Raw genomic sequence first — 26,499 nt, forward strand, 5'->3', positions numbered from 1 at the left:
GTACTGCAAACTTGGCCTGATTAGGAGGGATTTCTGAGAGCTCACTGTGTTACTAGGTATGAATCTGAGGTTACACAAGTGAAAGTAAAATAAGATTGAGGAACAGCATGCTAAAGATTGTAAAATAAATGGCAATGCCTTGCAGTGTGCTGAGAATTTATTTATACTGTGGTATGTTAACACTGTAGGGCAGAAGAGAGGTCTGTCAGATTTTGACCTTCATCATCTAAGGCTGTGTAGATACTTGTAAAATTCCTGCTGGGTTTTGTTCACTTGAAAGTCAGTGGATGTAGGTGAAAGCAAAGAGCAAGTGGCCTCTCAGCGCAGCACTAATCTTGTCTGGTAAGCAAAGAGATCACAACCCTGTACTCGGTTCAGTAAAACAAATGCTGTGTAAAATCTTGGCAAAAGGGTTACCTTGAGCTTTATTTAATTGAAGCATTTAAGCACTATTTGGTATCTCTCCAGTAAGACAAACGAGCAGATGTTTTCATGGAGGCTGACGATCAAGTTCAGGAGCTGAAAGTACAAATGTACAGCCCTCTGGTGCCACGTGTGAAACTCATATTCACCTGTATGTGTGTTCAGGCACAGGCTGTCCGTGTGTCTGTCTCTCTTCTGCAGTTCCTGTGTCAGCTTTTCCTTCAGTCCAGCAAGAGAGTCCCTTCTTACCACCGTACTAACACACAGTCTCCACTTTCTATTGAGTAAAACTGCAAAGGCTTTAAGTCATTGTCTAGTTCAACTTCTTTTCCTTCCAACTAGAATAAGAAAGAAAAAAAAAAAAATCTAATTAGACTTAAACTGAAATCCCTTCATGTAAACCAAATATCAGGCAGTTGCAGTCAGGGAGAATCTGTCATATTACAGGAATGAAATTAGGTCCTGCATTACAGCATGAAGACAGCCTTCTTCAAGTGAAATGAATTTCTTTAGACAGTATTTTGGAACATGCTGTTGACCTTTAGCAGCATGAAATATTTTGTTGTTGACTACCCATTTTTAACTCACTTTAGAACTTTCATAGGACAGTTTCAGTTCTGAACCAGGAATTTTAAGTAGGCGATACAGGAGTCCTTTGACCTTCTGAATAGTCATAGACTCTGTAGAGGGAAGAGAGAGAAAAGTTACTAGAAAAATGCTGCTGCCACTGACCTGTAGCAAAGCACCAGTGTTTCACTTTACTTGATTACAGCAACAGTGAAATGCTGTATTGCTGCTTCAGTTCTAACACTGCAATAATGTCTTTGGTACCTGAAACCATATCTGCTACCATCAAATGGAAAATGGTTTAATCTGTGGTGGATAGGGCAGGATGTGCTACTACGGTTTAAGCGCTTTGATCCCATATACCAAATTAAAGTGCTACGGCTTCATAATTCACCTTTTTGGAGTTTGTATTTCTACATGCTAAACTAAGTGACCTTTGGGACACACACCAGCCAGGTTCTGACTGCTTGCATCTGGCAACTGTTCCTTGCAGTTTTCATTACCAGGAATTGGCTTTCCCGGCACAAGTAAGCAAATGGCACTGTGGAACTAGTGACATTCTTAGGAATGGTATTGAGTTATTAGTCCCAAACACATTGTCAGCAGAGCTGTTTATATTATTAAGTCAGTTACAGGAAGGGGTATTTTTTGTAATGGAGCTTGAATGAGTAGATGTAGTTTGTTCCAGAGGCGATACCTGTGTTTGCAATAGATAAACTCAGTATTTTGGTTGAACTTTCACTTCTTTTGAAGCTTTATCTAAAGGCACAGCAATAGTGAGTTATTCCTGTAACACCACACATTGTACGTAGACAAATATTTTTCTATCAGACATTTTTGTAAAAGCTGTATCTATCTGATTTTATGCAACTTGTGATAATAAATGTGATTTTTATTTTAGAATAAAGCTTGAGTATGTCTTTTCTCTCAGACTTGATTCTGACACATCTTTCCAAAACATCAGCTTAAGTTAGAATGGTCTTGTTCATTCTAGTCTCACTACAGGCACTAAAACTGCAAAAGACAAATTCGATAGAGGTCAGAACTAGATTTCTAACTTCATGTATTAGATACTAGACCTCAATATCTAGATTTACACACTATGCAGTTGCCTCTTAAGACTTCACATTCTGGTTACTTGGTTAACACATCCACTAGATTTCATCCCCATTAATTGGCCTTTAATTGCCTCAGCCCCATTAATCATGAAACCAGCAGCAGAGGTCATAAGACAAGCATCAGCTTTCAGTCTCAAGCTGGACTGAAAGTAAGTATGAAGGCCAGAAAAATAATGACTTTTTCAAACAATTTCTGCCTTTGTCATTTCTTTATATGACAGAGGAAAAGCTTTCAGGAGCTGGCAAAGCCAGAGGCAGCTGCCATTCTTTAATATAGTTATTTGAAAAGGAGCTATGAAACAACTGCTTGAACATAAGCCAAGACTTCTTACCTGGTAGCTTTTTCTCCACTGGCTTCTGTTCGGGTTTCTCAGGACACTTAATTGTCAAAGCTTAAGGAAGAAGGGTGAGGCATTAGTGAAAGAACAATAAGCCCTGTTCTGGCAGAGGCACAGTGTTTCTAGTCTGCTTTTATTACAAGTTGTTTCCCTTAGCTCAGCCTGATCTCTCAAAAATTAGGATGTAGCCCACATCTGAGCAGTTAAGATAGCATTTAGTCATTACCAGAAAAATTAATTAATTTTTAAAAAATTAAAATAACCAAGTTTTTATTAATCTCTGGTAACTTACGGTAGAAGTTACTCCCTAATGCTTAAAGATAGTATTTTTTGATCAAAAGGAGTATTACCTCAAAATGCTTAATTTCTGTTTCATTTTTAAAAAACAACCTGCAGAAGAATGGATATTGCTTATTCAGTTTAAAACAGGCTCTTGGTCCTCTCAAAAGCACCATATAAAGACTTTTTGAGGACATTATTAGCCTAATTATTTTACAGAGATTGGAAGACTTATCTTTAAAATAAGGTCTGTATTATGTCTAGCCAACAAGATTCCTTGTTCTGTTTAGTCTTCCACCTAAATGCATTAGAATGTAATGCTTTAACATACTATTTCGCCCATGGAGTAAAAAATTTCAGTTCTTCTATCACCTGGGAAACATGAATTTGCAAGTCCAGGATGTAACCTGGATTAAATATGTAGAAGGCCCCAAATATCAAAGCTACCCATATTTTTCTTGTCTGTCCTAAAGAAGTTATAAAAAAGATAGTATCAGAAGACAGTGCAGCTGTTGAGATTAAAACCTGAGATGTCTTCTGTAAAAAAGCCATTCACACTGTCAGAATGGAGTATCAATTACCTTTTTTCTCCATTAAATCTCAATTGAGAAAATCATTTGGTTTGGGTTGAGGGGGGAAATGAGAGAGAGTACACAGAATCAGGGTTCCAGTCAAACTCACTGATACAGTTCAGAAAAGAATTACAAGCTGGAACTTTTGAATGTTTTGTTCTCCATATACACCCAGGAGACACTAAACTCATAAAATATTCTAAATGCAGAAGAAACAATTTTGACCATTTCTGTCCTCTTACTCAGGAGCTGATTTTTCAGAGTCAAAGGCTGCTGTCCCTTCAGTTCTCCTTCTTCAGGTGCTCCATATTCTGTTGGAAGAGAAGTTCAAAGACTAAAACTCAAGACCTAAGAGCACTGTGGTGTAGGACCAGGCAGGAGTTCCCTTGGCACAGACATGGTAGGTCCTGCACCACGCAGTGCTGCAGACACGAGCCTTGTTCAGCTGCTACAGCATTCAGGACATGGGGGTGCTGCTTAACATTCCCACTGCTGAGGGAGCTACTGCCTGCCCAGCAGTACTGGTAGGGCAGATGCTCACAGGTGCTGGGATCTCCGAGGCAGGGAGCCTGAGTTCCTGAGGCAGCAGTGCCCCAAAGGGTGCAGTACTGTGCAGCTACCCCACAGGAGCAAAAGCCCACTGGCACACAGGTCTACCAATGGATGGGCTTTCCTAAGGCTGTAGCAGCACATGGAAAAATGACCAAAGGGAAGAGAAATTGAAAACAGAACAAACCTGTGCTGCCACAATGCCAGAAGTGAGGAAATGCTATGGTAATGTGCTTGTACTTACTAAGACAAAGTGCTGGGTATCTGGGATGGGCAGCAAGAAATTCTTCACTTGGTTTGTTTTTCTCTGGGTTCCAATGCCCACCAGCTTCTAACCAGTCCTTTCCAAATATTTTGCGATAATCAAGCTCTGCTCCTCTTCTTTCAGCAGGAAGGATCTGTACTGACACAGGAACGGCACAGAATATAATTATGTAACTTCCCAGAGAACAAAATCTAATCAATGACACTGGCTCCTTGGTCTTATTTGGTGTTCAGTATGTTTTAATGCTACCAAGAATCTTAAAAACCATGTCTCCAAATGCTGACTGATCCATATATTCAGTACATTTTAGAGCCATTAAGAGTCTTACAGCCCCTATATCTGTGTACTTGCTGAGCCATAAATGAATGCCTAAGCGAAGATTTTGCTGTATATGATGATGCAAGGATGATTTTTGTAGCAATGGATCAGATGCTGCTTCTGCTCTTCTTTATGATAAACATTTGCTGAAAGTTTGATTTGGTTTGGGTAATGATATTTTCCTATTGCAGAAGGCAAATGCTGGTATTGCTGTCACTGAAACTGATCAGACCATGCTGCTTTTTCTATGTTTTCTTTTTTTTAAGAGTATGGTTTTTGTTAACAGTCCTGCAACTTAAACACACCTCAGGCACTGAGAAAAAACCACCATTGACCCATCTTGTCCAAGTCCCCACTGAGTTAGCAATGCTCACAAAGTCGGCTCAGTCTTGTAGCCCTACTGACTGCCCCACTGACAAAGGGATGGACTAGTTGGCACTTTACTTTTCCTGCACCCAAATAATCAGTAATCTTAAAAGAAACTGAAAACAATTCCTCAGGCAGTGATTTAATGCTTGCCAGACTCATGCAATTTGTTGAAATACCACATACCTCACAGTTGTTCAAAACCTCCAACTGACTTATCTTGGCAATAATGAGCTGTATCAGGGTCTCTGGGTTCTTCTCTGTGTCCGTGAAGGGGTTATTGTTACACTGCAGTGCCCGCAAACTTGGCAGTTTATCAAGCTCATTGATAGATGACCACTGAAATGGAAGGGAAGAGTCTTTTGAGGAAATATAAAACATAACTTCATTTCAGAACAATACCTGGTAACACTGACTTTTCCTGTACAACAAACATGACTGGAAAAATTCTTTTGATCATCAGAACCAAGTACTTGGATCCTGTTCATTTAGCTAAGAACTCCATTACATTTAATTAAAACCCAAACCAAAACAAGGAATTAGTCAGAATTTTAGACCATTAGAATTCTGTGAGAGGGATTATGAAGCAGCAGGGAATATGACTAGCTGCCATAACATAAATGTGTTTAACTGACACATTAAGAAATGTTTTTACATTTTTAAATTATGTCTCTGTGTTAATCAAAGTGTTCAATAGTTATCTCAGATCTTACACATACTATCAAAGAAAGTTTAAAAAAGCAAACTTAAGTTACTCTTAAACAAAGAGACATTTATTTACAAAATGTGAAACCATCACAATCTAACCTACCTGTGATATTTTATTGTCATTTATTGCAAGGCGTTTTAGCGAAGGAAACATTTTAGTCTTGCATCCTAGGAAAAGAGTAACAAGCAAACAGTGAAAACTTCAAATAAACAGAATTTTAAAACTATAAATAAATTACTTCTTTTACATACCAAATCCAGCATCAGGAAAGTGTATAGAAGATATCCCAGTGTTTCTAAGTATTAGCTGTTCTAATCTGAAATTTAATAGATACAATGATCACTGTATGTAGCACAGGAAGTTTTTTACAAAGAAATACAACCTAATTTTTTTTTCTTTTCTTAATAAAGATCTGCAACTTTTGATGTGGTGCAGCATCACTGACAAATGAAAAGCAGCCTCACAGACAGTACCCAGACTTCAGCAGTGCTCAGGGAATAAAATTTTCAGTGAGTAGGTGCAACAATTTCAAGCTTTCAGAATGACTCCTGGATTTAAAATGTGTGATTTTCCAAATGATTTTTTTAAAATAGCTTGTGGTTATTGAAAATCATGGCAGCTATTTTAGTGCACAGTGGAAGATGATAATTCTGCAAATTAGCAAAATGTGGTAAATCACATTCATTTCATAAGTGTATAATGAAAATCTAGTAACACACAGCTTAAGAATGTGTTATTGTACAACTGAAGTAAGATTATATTAAAATAGCTCAACTAAATAATGCAGTTACTCTCCTCAAGAGGGCAAAATGCCTCTGCTTCAAGATCTCATTAATCTTTCATGCAACATCAATACTATCATATTTCAGCCAACAAGGACTATGGAGACGAATATCAAGGACAAAGGATTTCCAGCAAATTTGTTTACAGCTACCTGGGGAGCTGTGCTATTAGATGCAGCTGATTTCCATCCAGTAACTGGTTGTCTGAAAGGTCTAACAACTTCAGGGTCTGCAGGACAGTATCAGGCCTGATACATTGGGAAAAAAACCAAACACAGAATATTTAAAGTTATTGGCCAATGAAAACACTATTTTCCTAAGTATATAATTGCATGCACACAATTGTGCACATTTATAAATGTTCTGAAGTACATCACATGAAGTTTGCATCAATTACTGTTGTGGTGATGTAAATGTCACAGGACTGTCTCTTTATGCACTAAGCAATTTCATGGTACATCAGTGGCTAACAACTGACTGACTTACGTCACTCACCTTTCCAAAACTGTAATATTATTAGAAGAAAGGTACAACTCTTCAAGTACTGGCCATCCTTGAGCACAAAGAAGAACCTAAGAGCAAAACTTTATTTAATATAACAAAAGATGGGAAAAAATATTTCAGAAATTATACTTCATGCAAATTTGCTCTGAACGTGTTCAGAACAAGCTGTAGCTCCCAAAACCAGAGGAACAATTATTAAAGATTTCCTAGTCTTCCCTTTCTTCCAGATGGCTCTCCTGTGCCTGGATCTACCAGCCCAGATGACATCAAAGGGGTTCTGCAGTCACAGGACTTACTGTCCCAGGCTTGAGGCCACCCTCGCAGCTGAGACTGTGTGACCTGGAAACTGAGTTAATTTATTCAGTGAGTTGGAGGGACCAGGTTTTCCCTATGATGAGGTGAGGATATGGCTGTACAAACTCTATATATGTGCAGAAGTTCCAGAACCAGCTAACACACACATCTCATCAGGTCTGACAGATTATGTTTTAATATCTTAATTTATCAGAGCTTGAAGCCTTCTCTGTCATAGGACTGTGCCAGCCCATAAATCCACTAAAGGCCAAGAATTGCATTAATTCAACATATCCTGAAGTTTTCAAGTTCTCTGAAGAAAATAAATTAATTCAAAAGGGGCTACAAATTGAACAAAGATACTTTTGTTTTAGATCTTATGCCCTGAAATTGCATTAAATATATTATTTTACTTTACACAGGTTTTTTTCTTTGCCAGTATTTACAGGAGGTAACAAAACTTTAAAAAATAAACACTTATTACAAAACGATATAAAATACTGGCATAAAATAGTTCTGTATGCAATTGTGAAAGGGTCAAAAATTGTGCAGTTCTAGCACATGGAGTTTCATAAGCACTGGAACTGATTGCCTTTTCTACAAATTTGTGCCTGTGAGTGGCAAATTATTCTTTTCACTGAGTCTTTTTTCTGGTGTGTGTTCTCCAGAGTCAAGTGTGAGCTCATCGTGCTACTCCTTCTCTGGTTGGGAAACTTACAGGGGCTCTTTTATCCATCTACATTCCTGTTTTAAGGGAATTAGTAGATAATAAATTATTTTTGAGCCCCCAACTCTTTCCAAAATGTGATTGTAACTGACCAGGGGATTCAAAGTTTTTGAGATGCAAGAACACAGACAGACAGATACACAGCACAGTCACCTAAAGCTTGTTTTTACAGGAGGTTACAAAGGCCACCAGAAGTGGAGTTCAGAGATCTGGACAGTCCAATTCAATTGCTTTTGTGCATAGCTGACCCCTTCTCCTATAAACATCCCCTCACCTCGGCACCATTCTCCCCGTTACAGCTGCACGAATCCATCCAGCTGCACTCTACACAACTGACTCATAACAGACACCATGCCAAGGGTAAACACTGAGATCTCCTCAAGAGGCAGCCTATGAATTGGAGCTCAACTGCTTCACACCCAAAAATATGAAACATCAACCTGCTGCCATATCTGTAACACACAAAGACTTACAAACTCAGATACAACAACTTTTCCTGTTCCAAACCCAGAGCAGGAGACACCAATATTTCATCTCTTTAATCTGATAGTATTTCCCCATGTCAACAAGACAGACCAAAATTAATTATCCACTGGTGATGAAGAAGCATGACAAGAAACCTGCAGAGTCAAGAGAAATGAGGTGCATGTTCAGTAACAGAGATTCCCCCACAATAGCCCTGCATTGGGATGGATGGATGGATGGATGGATGGATGGATGGATGGATGGATGGATGGAATAGAAAAACTGCACAAAACTGAAGTATCTGAAGACTTTTCAATAGGCTGACCAAATGACAAAAAAATTGCCAAATGATAGGTCACAGCACAAATTCTAAGAAACTCAAATTGCTAAATTTTCGGCTACTGCTTAAAACAGCTTCCACAGAAACAAAAGTTCACAGATCTGACACTGAATCAGCTCTCAGGAAAGACTGGGGCCTCATTGTGGATAGCTGATGGGGAGGTAACAAATAGCCAGAGGAGTAGCCACTGATACTCAAAAACAGAAGAATGGAAATGCAAGAGCTATTGCAAAGAAATAAAGATGAGAACAAGAAACAATTGTCACCATGTAAGTCCATTATGTTCCTATATTTTTAGTCTGTTTATCCCAGGAAGCAAAGAATATACTTGGGAAAGACACAAAGAAGCTAAACAAGAATTAAAGCCATGAAACAGAGGATAGCAGTTCTCAGTTACTTTCATATAAAACATTGGGACTTACAAAATGAAATTATCAGGCAGCAATATCAGAACCCAAAAAACGTTAAATTGATGTTAAACAATATGTATAGCAAAATTTTCAAATGGGTTCTTAATACAGTTAGATAAATCACGAAACAAAAAATCCAGAAATATTAATTAAATAGAGGTATATACTCATGAACTCACAAAGCCACACAATTCCAGATTACTTTCTAAGAAGCTCTTACCATGTGCTTACCCTTTGCCTAGAATTTTTCCCAACTACCTGCTGCTACTTGCTAGTGTCAGAAGCATGATCCTGAACTTCTGTTCTAACCCAGATTTTTCTTTTACCCTGTATAATAGTAGATTATATTATAAATATAAAATCTTAGTTTGAAAACAGAACGACAAATATAACATTATGATTTAAATGCTGAATAAGAAAAAAGGGTTTGGAGCCATAAATATGAATTAATTACACTCAAATGCATTAATTAAATTTCTAAGCCAATGGCTGCTGACTTTAAGTTATTTTACAGGACATTTTTCCCCCTTGAAAGTTATATGTTAGGTTTTGAACAATCAATCAACAATTATAGAGTAATAAGCTCTTTTACCTATATACTAATATTCTCAGAAGTATTTAGATATGTACAAATAATATACCAATGAAAGAATTCTTTTTGAAAACTGATGCTCAAGGCATGTGAATGTGGAGCTTTGTATTATCGCATAACAGTTAAGCATGTCCCTCTCCTGTGAAAAATACTTCAAAAAAGAGGAACAAATTTTTAAAAATCCAAGTATAACTATCCCAATGCCATATATTCTTACAAATAACAGCAAGTAATTTTGAAATGCTGTTCACCATTAGATTGTTTTAATTTTAATTAAAACATTCCTAAGAATTTTGCTTATATTCCCATTGACAATCAGTGTATTTCTCACTTGCTTGGATTATATTCATTATTATTTTCTATTTAAAAGTTGACTTTTCAAGTAACTCCCCTCAGAGCTTAAGCAGTGACATTTTCAAGTGGTTTGTTCCCAGAGTACTAACGTCAGGTACCTCCCTTTATTTTTCCCCTTTTGTTTGGCTGCCTCGGAACACCACTTTCCAGCACAGGCTTATGTCTCCCAACTTACAGGGAATGAATTGGAACAAATTTATAAAACAGATTTTGGGACCAAAGAGGTCTTTATGGCCAATGATGAATCATCAGCTAAAGGAGAGTTTCAAAAACAAATGCAAAAGCTGCATCATTTTAAATTGCTCTGACTAAGCTGGGGCTTTCTCACTGCAATTTAGTTACCCCTGGAGAACTCTAATCTGCCTGCAGCCATGGCTCCAACCAGCCTTTCTGTCACCCCGTGGAGGGATGGAGGACAGGTGCTGGCAGGTGCCAACATTTTAAACACCACAATGCACAGATTTACTCTGATGAGCACTAGATGACATTTAAAGTGTTTGTAGCCACTGAATTCTTCCATTCCCTTCACCATTCATATTGCTGCTACTATGGAAGGATTATCAACTGTCCTGCCATAAATCCCACAGGCAGTTTTAAGAGCACAGTGAATGGACACTAAACAAAAACACAGCAGTGACCTTCCTCTACCCCTCCTGTAAGACAAGAGATAAAGAAGATTCTTTCTACCCAAGCCCCAGTTTTGTTAAGTGCTCTTTTACTGGATGGCAGCTGGCAGCCAAAATCTGAAAAGTCATGCGATTTTACAATGCAGTACTATAAAATCTGACCCTTAGAAATCCAAATAATAGTCTGGAATTTAGAAGCCATTATAAGTAACGTGACACTGCTGAGATGCACTTCCTAAGCCCCATCTCTGAAACAAGGCCCACTGCTAAATATAGTTGCCAACAGGACTGCATTGCTAATAAGACGTCATAGCAGGGGAGAGTCATTTAAATGTGTGCATGTTTCAGTGCCTGAAACAAGTCAGAACTTTGCTTTTCCTCTGCTCTGTGCTGCCAGTAACCAGGCATCATGTAGTTCAAGAACCATCAATATGGTCAAAGATACTAATCCAGTCTCCTGCTGATGCAAAGTGATGCCAAAACAAGAATTTCTCATCGTAAGGAAGTATTTTCTTTCCATTTGCATTTGTTCTATTGCATGCATAAAAGTACAGGTAAACCTTCAACAGCTACAAGGAACCAAAAAGTGTTCACTTAGACAAATTTGAGGACACAAAGCTATATTATACTCCAGCTGCTTTATTTTGATTTAGCAATTTACAGATGTAGATGAAGTAAAATGTTTCTTATTAGACTCCCATGCCAATATTACTTCCTTTATTATGTAGGACGTACATTAGTTAATATGCTACTAATAGTTACCCCACAGCTCCTTTTCAAAGGATGATTTGATTTCAGAAGAACAATATAGTGCACAAATGTTTATTGTGCTTTCCTTGCCTCAGAAACCTCATGATATTAAATTTTTTTGAAAATCAGGAAAGGTTATTACCTCTGTCCATGTTATTCCAGTTTGATTAAGTGCCAGAATCTTCAAGTTTGAAAATCCACTGGATATAAAAGTTGATGTAGATGGAAATCTCATTTTGTTTTCACTGTGTAAAAAGAATAATTATTCGCATGATGAATAATCACATTTATTTAAGTCATTAGTTTGGAATTACATATTAAAGAAAAAAAAAATTACACTCCCCCAAAATTAAAATCACTGCCAAGATGTCACATATTTTAAAATATAATAAAAAATATATTCAAACATACTCTTTCCTAATTTACTTTCCTGCTTCAGGAATGTATATTTATTTGAGAATGCGTATTTATTAATCTGTGGCTTCTTTCTCTTTCACTAAATTTTGAACATTAAAAGAATGATTTTCATTAATATTAAATGAAACAAAGCCAGAGCTTGGGCTTAAACTCTTTAGTGCTGACTGAAAATGAAGAGCCTATATGACTATCCAGACCTCAGTAAAACAAAGGTATGTAAAATCCACTCTCAGTAGTTAAGTATCACTACAAAGAAGAAATGATAAAGATTCTCAAATCTGCAGTCTTCAAATCAGTTTTCATTATTCACCCCAAAAGAGAAGTTTTTATTTCTTTCCTAAGGCATAATCTACCTGCATATTCTCATAAAAATCTGTCAATGTAGTTTATAGTTACATAATTATGGGTAAAATTTCCACATAGAGAGCTGGTGGATGGTTAACCACTTTTATTCTTCTTCCAACATTCCATGCACAAAAAGAAAATCAGTAACAGATTTACCTTCTTTATTTTTTAAAGCAAACAGAAGGTCAAACCAACAAAAAACTGATTCAGACTATGTCAGTTTGTAGTTAGAAGCATCAGGTTCCAGAATCAATCTCATTTTGTTTTCCATTTTTTTCACTAATAACTTCTGAAACCCCTTCAGTCTAGAGTACACTTCTTAACAATGAAAAACTGAAAAAATTATTCTGGGTGAATTAAAATAAATCCTCTGTATTCTCATGCACGCTGATAACAATAAATCATTATATGCTCTAGGCAAAGATAGATTTACAAATAGCACCCAGGTTGCAAACAGCTGTTCAGTGCTAAATATTGAAGAAAATGGAACACCTTCAACTGTTTTAAAAATGTATTTTTGTCACATTAACGATAAGAATAAATAAAAACCCTGGTGATTTAGGCTGCTATCTAATCCATTGTGATATTTCACACAGAAAATTACTGTGGCATGTGCCAGTTACAGTGGATAGGTGTCTCCTAGAAATGTTCTTTATTTTGAAACTATTTTGTGAATTTTCTTGTTTCGATAGAATTGCTGCTTTATTTAACAACATCCTCCTTCTTTTTCCAATGTCATCATTGTACAAGAGATTTTCCCAAGATCTATCACCATGATCTTATCAGTTTCTCACCAGCATCATTTTAGGACAGAAATAGACTAGGTTTTGGGATAATTATGGTTTGGTTAAAACATTATGGATAATTAAGTTTAGTGTCAAGACACGGTTGGTTAAACAAAAGGGGGCTCCTAAGTACAGACCTGCCTGAGCAGCCAGAATGTATCAACAAAAGTAAAACACAGAGTTTTAAAACTTGGAAGAAAATGTTCTCCAGAACTTAGTTTTACACAGAAGCTGAACTCCTAGGGTTCTAGTCTTTTCCTGAATACAGATGTCAGAAAAATATAGCCCACACAGGAATTTATGAAGAACAAGATTTAAAAAACCAAAAGAAGTGTTTAAAAACTTAACTCCCATTAGAATGAGTCTTCTTGTATCCAGTTACATTTAGAAAGCCAAACCCTGATCCTCTTGGGTTTTGCCCCTACCCCAAAGGAAGAGAAACCCAATATGAATATTTATACCTGACATTAAGTGTTTCCAGATTTTGAACTCGAGAAGCAATAGCTACTACTGTCTCCCAAGATGATATCAGATTTTTTGATAGGTTTATATGCCTCATGTCTGAAATTTCTTGTTAAGAAGAAGAAACTTATCTCAAAATTGAATTTCTTTTTTTCAGAATTAGAATTAGGGTTTGATTTTGAATCAAAAAGAAATAGATTATACTAAGGGATGTTACTGCTCAGTTACAGCAAATTTTATTTTGATTTGTGATATGGAAATGGCTTATAGTTTTATAAAAGGGCTTAACTATACAAATCCTCAAATGGATTAATTTCTATACTGACAGGAACTCAGTCCTTGTAAGTCCTTATAAATTAACGAATAATAACTGTTTTGTAGTCTTGTAACACTGCCACTACATGCAGTGTACTAAACACATTATTTGTTACATATTGGAAACCTCTGGTGTCTACAGAATGTATCAGTTCTATTTCTACAGGGTTGTCTATTCTAGAGAATTTTTAAAAAACCCACTGCTGGAGTCTTCTGAAACTGCAGTCACAGTAGCAACCTATGACTATACTTCTATTTTTATCCACAATTTGTATTTCCTCTCAAAAACTGTGGGCGCCTGGCTTTTTAACTTCTTAACATTGCATTAAACTTCTAAATATAAACTTCACTTTTAATTTTTTTTTTTTTTTTAATAAAAGGATACAAGTATCATTCATTGAAGTGAACACTTGGAATGCTAAAGTATGTACTTTATTTGTGGTATCATGTAATATGGCAAAAAAGGATACTGGCACACGTTCTGCTGATTTCCTCTTCCCGACCAGCATGGCTCACTGCACACTCACGCACCGAGATATCCACCAGTTTGTTCAGTTGTCTACACAAGAAAGAACATTTTGTTAAGTAATCTTCAAACAGAAATAAGAATGTTACATAAATGCCTGGTTGTTACAACTACATAACATCCTTTTCATGTATATCTCTCCTTTGGAATTAGCAATGTGCAGATTACTACACTGCAGTGTTATTCGCACTCGAAAACAGACACATCTCTATTTTTTGCCTTTACATCACTAGTACAAAGTCTGGTTGAACTACAGTTCCTACACCCCCCAAAAAAACCCTCATCCAACTGAAATAAAGAGTGATAAAACAGATTAAATATAGCTTTATTGGAATTTAATTAGAGGTTCCAAGTTAAAAAGGTTTCTTGCAACACTTTTTGCAAGAGGTTCAGAGTTATTTGGGCATTCTTTGTATCATTTATCAAAAGTATTTTTGAGTGCTTAGTATGTTCTGGGAGATAAGGAGAATAGTTGTGGAATATCAGCTCAGAAGGAGACTGCCACCTACTGAACTAATACATCCCTACTGCCGGAGGCCATTAGAACTGCAATTTATTACACATCATTAAGTTAGTTCCTTTCTTACCCTTCCAGGTACATGAACATGACATGAACTGATTGAAAAACTTCTTCACTAGCAGTACAGTGGCTTTGTGCTTTTCCGCTCTTGGTTACAAAGTCATTAGTGATATGAGTAAAAAAAGATTAAAAAAACCTGTACGCTATTAAGAAAACATAAAAATACCCCTATTTAAAAAAGACCATGCATGTGTATGATGACTGCCAATACCATGATAATTTGTCTCTCATTTCTCACTGGATATCATCACCTGCTACTTTATGAAACCAGAATGAGGATTGTGAGCACTCAAACATGACATAATCCCAGTTCCTATTTGTAAAACATGTGAATTACAAAGCCACAATCAGAAGATTTCCTGTCTCTTCCACCATAGTGCAGTCTGGCTTGCTTTTAGACACGTAACAATTTTATATGCACAGCAGTCAAATCCTTACAGTTGAAATACTACCTGACTAATCAATCACTAATAATGTATCTTAGATTTTCATATATTACACTTGCCTTTGCTGTTCTGCAACAGAATCCATGCCAACAAATTCCACAGTCTTTGTTCCAAATACTACTGTATTCTCTGTCCCATATTGAACATCTTGCTTATCATTCAATCCATACCGATCCTTTACTGCAGTAAGAAAATCTACTCCAAAATTTGCCTTGTTTGGCCGGATGAATGATCCTCCTTTAGGATGCCTAGAACAGAGCAGCCAGGAAAAGCTGACATATGAAACATTATCATAACAATGACTAATTAATTACTACCTTAAAAAAAAAATACTGAGAACCAAAGCAGTGAAAAGGCAATTCTACAGGCTAATTGTAAACATCGCTGCTCCCAGCAAGCCAAGTAAGACTTTCAAAGTATCTTTGATAGTACTTGATACAAGTTCACATTGTGAGATACCATGACAACTGGAGCACTAGCTCTCCAAAATGTACTTACACATCAAAATTACAGTGTCAGTGCCATTATTAAAAATAACTGCTCTGTTACTTCCAAGCTCATTACGAACTCAGGTTCTCCAGAAAAAGAAGGTTCTACCTACGGATAGACACAAAGTAACCTAAATCATACAATAAATGTGCCTGGAGTCTTACCAAAGCCTAAGGAATACTCAGAATAGTGATTGCTACATTGTATTTATCTTGCATAATTCACTTGTAATTCTAAGAGAAAGCAACCTTGTCCTTCAATTCACACAATTGGCACAACATACAAATTGTAGCACTCAGAACGCTTACACAAACTCAAACTTTCAAAAATCCTGATACCAACTTACTAACAATTTTGAATATTCAACAGAAATATCCCACTAATAATGTATGTTCAACACAGTCCTATGAAGTTTCTTGTTTTTTCTTGAGCACTGAAAACACTTTGTTCCTTGACAGTTTCTTGCCATGCAATTGCTTTGACATTTTCTATCATAGTGAGGAAACACAGTATCCAGGGTGAACTAGCAGAGAAAAGTTATAGGAATGGTATCACCAAGCAGATCAGGATCTGATAGGAGCATCAGCCAGAAAACAGCAGGAAGAAAGTTGGAAGCTATGATTACCTGTGTGCCATCAAGCTGAGAAGATGACAGGCTTTGGTAGGAAAGAACCCAAGAGGAAGATACCACTTACGTAAATAAAACTTCTCAAAACAGCATGTAAGCATCACGTAGCTAATTAGCAAACCATAATATAAACCACCAATGCTACAAAGTTCAAAATTCTCATAGAAAAAGCCAGTAACAAAGGCCCTGAATCCTATGGACCTATTACAAGTAGATGGAATAGCTTGGGCACCATATATTCGCATTTTTGCTAAAAAATCAGTGCTGGAAATTTCCTGTGCCAATTTCATTCATTAATGTTTCTACTCTCATATCCTAAAGAAGGACCTAAGTAGAAACTAGATACTATTTACTTTCAAAGTATTTTCAGTCTAGTTTTGTAGTGACTAAGTTTAGAGTGCAATGATTGCAAAGAAGCAGAACAGTAAACTCTTAAAGAATGTCAACCTGGTATGTACTTTTCATGTTTGATAAGCATTTTCAATACATTTTTAATCCAGTCTTTTCTCCCATTCCTTTGAAATTCTTCATAGCTTCCAAGCACTTGATTGATTTAAATATTGAACTTCCTCAAACATAAAAATGATGTGATTCTTTCTTAATACCTCTTCTTAAAACAGTAGATTGCCTTTTTATGACCTGAACTAGAACATCTCTTGCCTGCAAATGTATCGCTTCTGCATTTAATTAAGTCAAACAGCTTCACATCTGGCAGATAGTACAGGATTCTACTTGGGGCTCTGGAAAAAAATCCTTGTTCTCCTGTCTATCTGTAATTCACACTAGGTCCCGCTGTAAGTTTATTCTAACAACTGTCCAATTTCCTATCACCTCGATTCTCCCCATTTTGTCATCACCATGCCCCTGCACTCAATAGTTCTGCTGTCCTCAACCCTCTAGCCAGAGCTAATCTAGAACCTCACATCTGCATCCCTCCTGTCATACCATTTAGAGCTGGCATAGCCAAGACCTTTGAGCCTCTCCATCACCATATCCATTCCTAAGCCCATTTCTGTCCTCTCAGGTCAGCACTTCTACTGGCATCTCCTTCCTCATTTTCTGTGCAGGAAACAGTTCTTTCCTTAGGAAAAAAAAAAGCAGAGGAACTACCTTGCCCCTTGTCATTTAAAGCTACAGGAAAATGTTAGTGTATTTATCTCTCAAGACCCTTCTCTTTTTGTCTTGATCACAAGATCATAGGTTTTCTCTCTCCTGTTGCTATCATTTCCCATTACTCTGCATGCTAATATGAGTTATCTAATGTATATTTAAATCAATTCCACAGCCTAAACTTCTTTTTCAGTTCCAGTCTATTTATTTGATCTACTTTTTCAGGAACTGCCACAAAGGACAGGAAAGGAAAGTGCAATAGGAACCTACTTTCAGGCAAAATTATTGTGTATTCAAGGAGAGAGGTCACTGTAACTCATTTTCCCTAAAACATGCTGCCTGTATTAAATTTCCTACTAGGGCATATGAACTGTACAAGCTGTATGTACATAGCAAACAAATCATGTACGGCACCTGGACTAATGCAAAAACACACCTATTAGCCACCAGTCTCCATAAATGGGAATGAAACAGATAAATCCTAATCCAAAGAGTCATCCAGCATGCATATCATGAGATGGAAGAACCTATGGATTACTAATCAACCTGACTTAAGCTGAACACCCAGAAGTCTGAGAATAAGGATTTTGTTCTCATGTATGGAAATTGTCTTGCAGCAGAACAAAACACTGTGTGGAAATAAAGTGGTAAAAGCAGAAAATGTGGAATATGTCCAAGTGGGGCTCTGGCAAGCGGCTGGCTCTAGTTAATACTGACATTTCCTACTGACTTTTAGAATAGAGAGGTTGACCCCAATCTCAAAAGTCATCTTGTAGGACACTTCCTATTCATGATTCAGTAGCCTGAAGCATACAACCCATCTGCTGGCATGCCCAGGACACTTCAAGGACATTCATTAAAATTTAGATTAGCCGTCAGCTTCCACTGATTAAGGAGGAAATTTGGCATCATTCTTTGCTGATGTAAAACAAAGTCATGGCAGTGCTCATCATTACAGGTACACGATGGCTCTTCATATGCTAGGGAAATATCACACACACACTTCTCTGAAAGTACTGAAGAATAATGCAGGAGTACACAAATCACAACAGTTACACACTTGAGCTGTCTGACTGCAGAAGCTTCTGAGCCACAGAGAGAGAGGTCAGCTTTATCAGCCTTGGCAGCAAACATGGATCAAAGGGCTTCTTTGCCCAGTACCGTCTGTTTGCAATGATCACTCCAGGCAATTATCATCATGACTGGAGTAAATGCACTACAAGGCTCATAAGGTGTCATAAAATGGAGCTGTTTGAACCCATGCACATCTTTTCTACAGAGGCCCTGAACAGATCTCTTCCTTCTAGGGGAAAGCGTTCAACAGACAAAACTTCCATTAGAAGAATCTACACACTGCAGTAAAGAAAATCCTTCAAGTTTTAGAACAGGCCATGGCACCAAATAATGCTTATAAATGACACCTAGCACTAACCTGCCATGGTGTATCAAATTCCTGACTGAACAGAAGAAGCTTTGCAAACACAAGCAAGTACATCAAGTTCTTGAAAGTTTACCTTAGCTAAACAGACATGAAACTTGACTCTGAGCTTCCACAAAACAAGGAAAGAAAGACATCTGAGGTTTTAGATGCTATCTTAAGGTACTGCTGGTGCACAGCACATGTTAGAGCAGTGGTTAGGGACAACCTTTTGTTTCAACACAGTTCTATTGGCAGCAAAGAGCATGAGTTTCTGATGGACAAAACTTCTTAACTGAAACCCTCTCAGGAATCTTAAGAATGCATTCTGCCTTTGCAAAATGGAAATCACTTTTTTTTCATGGACACTAAAATGATATTGACATTTCTCCTGTATTTGAAGAGTTTGTGCTGTAGGTAGATATTCCCAGAGGTAAATCTGTCATCCCTGAAGAAAAAATAGCCTAATCTAATATAAACAAATCTCTCATGGAGCAGATCATCTTGAATGTCATCATGCATCCCTGACAACCAAGGGATCAGGCCCAGCCAGCATGATTTTATGAAAGGCAGCTCCTGCTTGACCAACCTGACCTACTCCTGTGACCAGGGGGCCTGCTTAATGGATGAAGAAAGAGCTGCGGATGTTGTCTACCTAGATTTTAGTAAAGCTTAAACTCTGTTTCCCAGAGCACTCTCCTGAAAAAGTGGCTTCCTGTGATGTGTGTGGATGGGTGTACTCTTTGCTGAGTAGAAGACTGGCTGGATGGCTGTGCCCAGAGAGTGGTGGTGAATGGAGTCACATCCAGCTGGCGGCTCATAACCAGTGGAGTTCCCCAAGGCTCAGTGTTGGGACCAGTTCTGTTTAACATCTTCATCAATGACCTGGACAAGGGCATCCAGTGCACCCTCAGCAAGTTCACAGATGACACTGAGCAGGGTGGGAGTGTTGACCTGCTGGAAGGCAGGAAGGTTCTGCAGAGGGATCTGGACAGATCCCTGTCCAGCTGGATTGATGGGCCAAGACCAATTGAATGAAGTTCAACAAGGCAAAGTGCTGCATCCTGCACTGGGGTCACAACATACCCATGCAGAACTAGGGCAGTGATTGTCCCCCTTGTGCTCAGCACAATGAGGCCACACTTTAAATGTTGTGTTCAGTTCTGGGCTCCTCATTACAGCAAGGACACTGATGTGCTGGAGCAAGTCCAGAGAAGAGCAGTGAAACAGGTGAAGGGTCTGGAGCACAAGTACTATGAGGAATGACTGAGGTAGCTGAGGATGTTTAGCTTGGAGAAAAGGAGGCTCAGGCAGGATTTTTTCACTTTCTACACCAACCTGAAAGAAGCTATATCCAGGTGGAGGTTGGTCTCTTCTCCCAGGTAACATGTGACAGGATGAGACGAAATGGCCTCAAGTTGCACCAGGGGAGGTTTAGAAAGATATTAGGAAAATTTTCTTCACAGAAGAGGTTGTAAAGCATTGGAACAGACTGCCCAGGAAAGTGGTGGAGTCCTCATCCCTGGAAGTGTTCAAAAAACATGTGGTCATAGCACTTGAGGACATGGTTTAATGGTGAACATGGTGGTGGTGCTAAGTTGATGGACTTAATGATCTTAAAGGTCTTTCCCAAGCTAAACAGTTCTATGATTCTTTTGGGCAGGAAAATAAAATTCCGAAACAGTAACATACAATTGGTCACAACTGCTGTCTATACACGAATTATAAAACTCAATGAAGAGGAAAAAACTGGTGCCATGGATGATTCAGCATTTCAGGACTACACAAATACACGGAAGTCCAAGTTCCCATCAGAAGAAAACAACACAAAGGGGGAAAAAAACACCACAAAGATCTGGGCAGCAACTGCAATTCTGGCAGGCGGAAAACATCACATAAACAAGCTTTACTATACTTTCTTCCATTTCTCTGGCCTGCTGTGAAACTCAAACTTGTGAAAAGGGATTAAATTTCAATATGGTCAATACTTCTACAAGATCTATTGAAATATCAGGATTCCTCTGGAAAGTGATCTGGGAAGAACAAAATATTCTCTAGCAGAGAAAGAACTATAACTAAAAGTACCCTAAATGTGTGATTAAATGTGTGTAATTGCTGTGATAACAGCAGAATGTTATGCCTATCTTGTGATATAAGCAGGGAAGTATGCCCGCTTACTGCTGGAGGATCCACACATCTTTCCCAGCAAAACAGCAGGGATAAAACCAGCTACTAAAATAGCAGTGCCTATGTAAATGCTCTGAGTGACTGGAATACCCAAAACTGACTGAACAGGAGGGCTAATGAGGAAGATGACCCTTCTGCCAGATTAATAGGGGCAGGGGGGGACACTCCACTTGACAGGAAGCATAAAAGAAGCCTGAACAGAACAGAACAGTTATAGAACATCTGTAACTGTGGGGAGAAAGAAGAGGTACACCAGAGCAGCAGTCAAAACCTGGCTTGATGCTGTCAAAAGTTACCCCAGCAGCAGCACATCTCTGCCTACACCACACAGAGCTGCCTCATGGTCAGATGCCGAGGTGAGCCTGGGCCCAGCAAGGACGACATCATGAGGAGCAACACGTGCCCCACATCTCAGCGTGCTCGTGTGGCCTTGGAGGTGCTCTCTACCAGCAGGTGCATTAACAAATTGCAGGAAGCAGTGCAAGGATGCAGCAGCTGGAGCACCCATGCATCCTTCAGGAATTGTGTGGGGCTAAGGCACTGGCATTCCCAGGGGAGGAGGGCTGTGCTTGTAACCCGCATTTCCCAGGGGAGCACCTGCATACAATTGTGTGAATGGGCCTGTGGGACAAGAACCTATTGGAAAGCATATTCATGTTTCAAAAGGTGTATACAAATTTTAACACTGTTTTAAGGCTTGATTACTCCTCATTTCTCTTGAAGGACTGTAGAGTATAATTTAATTACATTATATACTAGTGACAGCAAAAATAGTAGCTTCCTCAGTTATTAAGAAACAAGATCCTATTACCACGGAAAAACAACCCCACAAAAATACCACTAGATTGTGCATTGCCATTTCTAGCTGATACAGGGTTGATGAACATGGCTCATGATGTCAGCGTAATTTGAAGTATGGCTGTTTTGTTCCTTGGTATTCATATTCTTAAGAAGTTCAATTATCACCACACAATATATGACCCAGATAAACTTACTGCCATGAAACATAAAAATTTAGGTCATGTTTTCAAAAAACTTACTATAGAGATCACACAGAGCTGTAAGCAGACCTACTGTTCCGAGTAAGGACTAGAAAGAAGATTCTCTGGTAATGAGAATCTCAAAATCAGCTTTATTTTGCTCTTATGATCTTATTTTCAAATGTCACTCTGAAGGATGCATTTTTTAAAGCAGTTAGTTTCCAAATTGCCTTAAAAATAATTCTAAAACGTTCTTTCATTGCATTTGTTTACAGTACAACCTACTTGATCAGCAGCTTCTGCTTATCAGAATTCAAGGAGGGAACAAAGTAGGCAAAGGATACTCATGATAAGGTGTAAGGTGAAAAGTATATATATATTTTTAAAATGTGTATATACATCTACAAAGAAACATTACTCCCTCCTAATCAGTAGTAGTAAAGAGGTGATGTTTTAAGTTGTGGGAGGGTTTTGTTTTTTAGCGTTCTTTTTTGCTAAAATAAGGTAACTATTTTTACTTAAGTTTGCCTACATCTTCACAGTCAGTACAAGAACTACAAATGTGCCTGAGCACAGGAATTTATGTCTGTGTGTCATGGTGGACTGCTAGAACTGTGTATTCTCTTAGACTCCAGAAGGACCTTTTCTGGTTGGAAAAAAGCAGAGTACAAAGAACGGGTGTTGTAAGAATGACATGTTTCAAGACCAAAACATTTACATTTGTTATGGGTATTGAGCTTCACTCAAAACATTGATTTTTATATCAATAATTGAGATTACTATCTGAGATCTCATCTTCTGGAAGCACACTAGTGGCTGCTAAAAACCCAAGAGTCTATACACATGTATGTAAATATCATATACGCACAAATGTAAAGCAGTCAAGTTTCTGAAAAACATTCATGAAGTGTTCAGTTGCTTTTTCTGTCCAGAGAGATTTGGAATGGTCAGCCAATTATTTCTATCTTTTTCTCCTACAGCAGAACATAGCTAGCTTCAACTTGGAAACTGTTTCAATTACATTCAAAGCATTTAGGAAGCAACTTCCACTAATATATTAATTTAAGAGACATGGTTGCTCTAAAACCATCATTTCCAATTATTTAGCTGAAACGAAAAATCCAACAATGTTGAATTTTTTTCTTGTATTAAGTGAGTTTAGCCTCCTCAAGCCTTGTTCTATTATTATTAGATACAAGGGAAAAAATATCCAGTCCCCACAGGGGAGCGTTTTCTTCTTTACTTATTTTTCTAAAGAATAGATTTTGTTCTCTCCTCCTTCACCACATCAATGCTCAGGAACTTACTGAGCTAGCAGTCTGCAGTAATTAAGAGTTGTTGATGACTTTCTTCTATTAATTCATCCAGTTACTATTTAACTTACAAACTTTTAGCTGTTGCATGTCTCCTGGCATAGAAATCAACAACTTGCTGCAGTTAATATCCACCCTGGAGTCCTGTATTCTGCAGTTTCAAACTTGTTAAGTGCTCAAATCTTTACACTTAGAAGTAATGCATGCATATACTTAAAAACCCCACACAGCTGCACCATGTTTTGCATGTACTAAATGCAGTGAACATATTCAACGATTCCTTAGTGATACAAATATAACCCAAATCATTAACAGGAAATTGGGATTTTCCCTTAACAAGATACATGCAAGCCATCTTAAATTCAAATCTAAACTGTATTTGAGACAGTTAAATACGGACCAATATTTCAGTTCAGAATTACCTAATGAAGATCAGTAGAAACTATTGATTTCCTAACTAAAGGGTCTAAAACCTACTAACCGTAATATTACTAACATCCAAAAGTCTCATTTTATAACATACCTCTGAAAACATGACTTGCATTTTCTAAGTATTTACTATATTCCAGTACCTGTAACTGGATTGATATCAATGCAAGAGCCTCTACAGATTAGCTAGTCAGAGTACTCAGAATTCTTTTTAAAATCAGAAATCTTTTTAATACTGGCCAACTGATAACAGAAGGGTTTGCCCTAAAAATCGCCAAAGGGCCTTTTCCCATGACCATTCCATCACCACGCATGACATGCCAATGCTGTGAATCAACTCACCTGCACTTAAAATACTGTGTTCCTTCATAGCTGCCATCATGCTTTCCCCTCTGAGGATCATCCCATTCCACGCCCAGCCAAATTCCTGGAAAAAAATGGTAGATACGTTTTCAAATTTAGGGCATTATATCCATAGAAAGCACGGCTGGAAAGAACCGCTGCACTTCACCTAGCCTAATCTTCTCTCTCAAAGCAGGAGATTATCACCAGCACTAAGACCAGTCAGTCAGGTAATCTGTTACCTAGCCAGACCTTGAAAATTTCCAAGGAGTGAAAGATTCCAAGACATCTGGCGAGCATATTCCAGTGCTGCATCACTTCTGTAATGGAAAAGATTTTCCTGCTGTGGCTGTTGTCCTTTATTACATAATCTAGTACTAGTAAGAAGAGCTAGGCTCTGCCATCATTGTAACCACCTGTCAAACAGCTGCAGGAAGCCATTGGATGTCACTTTTTTTTCTCTTCACCACATTAACCAAGCCCAGATCCCTCAATGTCTTCACAACACATGTATGGTCTGTGCCCTTAATCACTCTGGCAGTCCTCCAAGACTCCTCAAGAGAGGAGCAGATCTTTGAGATCCTCTCAAGTTCATCGGCGTCCCTCTTGAACTGAAATGGTCCCATGCCAGATACATTACTCCAAGTGTAACCTTGTTAAGACCCCCTGCCCCCAGAGAGGGAAAACAACTTCCTTTAACTTGCCGGCCATGTTCATCACTTCACTCTAAAGTAACCTAGTGCAACATGTATCTTTGCTTGTTACACGAGATCACTGCTGCCTCATATTCATAACAGTATCCAACTTAATTCCCAAGTCCTTTACAACAGACTCTGAGTTACTAGTACTTCCTGGCCTATACTAGATGTGGAAATTTATCCTTCTTGAATCTTTTGGATTCAAACCTAAAGTTCATAAAGCTTGATCTGGATTGCAATTCTAACTTGTATCACAGCAGCCATTTGAGGGTGAACACTGTTCCTCACTCAAGTCACTGGCAAATATGTGAAACAATACAGACCCCAGCATTTACTTTTGTAGTACTCACTCATTACCTGATATCAACTAATTACATTTCTACTTGACAACTTTCAACTCACTTAACAGTCCATTCACCTATCTTGTATTTCTTCAGCTTCCAAATAAGATTCTTTATGGAGACACTATTAAAAGACTTATTAAAGTCAAGGAATATTACATCCTTTGTTCTCCCTTTATCCACATTCACAGTCATATCATCATAGAAAGTAATTACACTTGTGAAGCACAATTTGTTCTTATTTACAAGTACCAAATACTCCCAACTACTATTGTCCTTCACAGGCTTGGAAATGGATTCCAAGGAAACATGCTACAGATCTTTCCAGAAACTGAAGTGAGGCTAATGAGTCTACAGTTCCTGGTTATCCTTCTTGCCTCTTCTAGAACTGTGTGCAGGGCTAGTCTTCTTCCAAGCACCAGCAATCTTTCCATAAGTTTGAATATCTATAGTGGGTTGACCCTGGCTAGATACCAGGTGCCTACCCAAAGCCACTCTGTCACTCCCCTCCTCAACTGGAGAGGGGAGAAAAAATATAACAAAAGTTGAGGTTAGGACAGGTAGAGATGACTCACTAATTACTGTCATGGGCAAAACAGATTTGACATGGGGAAAGTAATTGAATTTATTACCAATCAAAACCAAAGTAGAATAAAAAGAAGTAAAACAAATCTTAAAAATACCCCCACCCAGCTCTCACTCCTTCCTGGGCTCTACCTCCTCCCCACCAGTGGTGCAGGGAGATGGAGAATGGGGGTTACAGTCAGTTCATCACACCTTACTTCTGCTGCTTCCTCCTCAAAGAGAGGAGTCCTTCCTGTGCTCCAGTGTGGGGTTTCTCCCATAGAAGACAGTCCTCCATAGACTTGTCCAACATAAATCCTCCCTATGGGCTACAGTATACTTCCTTTGGAACTGCTCCAGTGTGGAACCCTTTTTTCATGGGGTATAGTCCTCCAGGAAAAGGCTGCTCCAGCATGAGTTCCCCACAGGGTCACAAGACCTATCAGGGGCCTGCTCTGGTGTGGGCTTCCCCTAGAGTCACCACTTCCTTTCAGGCATCTACCTGTGTGACTCCTCCATGGGCTGCAGGTGGATCTCTGCACCCCTATTGATCCCCATGGGCTGCCAGGAAACAGCCTGTCTCAGTAGGTCTGCAGGGGAATCTCCTCTCTGGAGTGTGGAGCTCTTTCCCCTCCTTCTTTACTGATGTTGGTGTCTGCAGGGCTATTCCTCTCACATATTCTCACTCAGCTCTTCTCTGGCCACAGTTACTTCTGTATAATGAGTCTCTATTCCTTCCCCTTCTTAAAGATGGTTTCACTGAGGTGTAATTACCAT

The 26,499-nt window shown here is 38.3% G+C and overlaps 1 protein-coding gene across 5 annotated transcripts in view; it reads right to left on the reverse strand.

Moving 5' to 3' along the window:
• Window positions 1-394: 394 nt before the first annotated feature.
• The window catches only part of TBCE (tubulin folding cofactor E), a 52,083-nt gene continuing 25,978 nt past the window's right edge, over window positions 395-26,499 (reverse strand). For 3 of the 5 annotated variants that reach the window (XM_048296361.1, XM_048296360.1, XM_048296363.1), the window contains exons 3-17: window positions 24,120-24,204; window positions 15,284-15,472; window positions 14,143-14,231; window positions 13,357-13,456; window positions 11,491-11,593; window positions 6,782-6,858; window positions 6,439-6,534; window positions 5,756-5,820; window positions 5,607-5,671; window positions 4,982-5,134; window positions 4,091-4,244; window positions 3,540-3,608; window positions 2,441-2,500; window positions 1,012-1,103; window positions 395-761 (exon numbers count right to left, since the gene is read on the reverse strand). In XM_048296361.1, coding sequence (XP_048152318.1) covers window positions 669-761; window positions 1,012-1,103; window positions 2,441-2,500; window positions 3,540-3,608; window positions 4,091-4,244; window positions 4,982-5,134; window positions 5,607-5,671; window positions 5,756-5,820; window positions 6,439-6,534; window positions 6,782-6,858; window positions 11,491-11,593; window positions 13,357-13,456; window positions 14,143-14,231; window positions 15,284-15,472; window positions 24,120-24,204 — 1,490 coding nt within the window. In that variant the 3' untranslated portion in view covers window positions 395-668. Of the gene's footprint in view, window positions 762-1,011; window positions 1,104-2,440; window positions 2,501-3,539; window positions 3,609-4,090; window positions 4,250-4,981; window positions 5,135-5,606; window positions 5,672-5,755; window positions 5,821-6,438; window positions 6,535-6,781; window positions 6,859-11,490; window positions 11,594-13,356; window positions 13,457-14,142; window positions 14,232-15,283; window positions 15,473-20,206; window positions 20,304-24,119; window positions 24,205-26,499 lie in introns of those variants that run through there. The other 2 variants (XM_048296364.1, XM_048296362.1) reach the window with 2 other exon arrangements.

This window comes from Corvus hawaiiensis, chromosome 3 (assembly GCF_020740725.1).
Source record: "Corvus hawaiiensis isolate bCorHaw1 chromosome 3, bCorHaw1.pri.cur, whole genome shotgun sequence".
Lineage (NCBI taxonomy): Eukaryota > Metazoa > Chordata > Aves > Passeriformes > Corvidae > Corvus > Corvus hawaiiensis.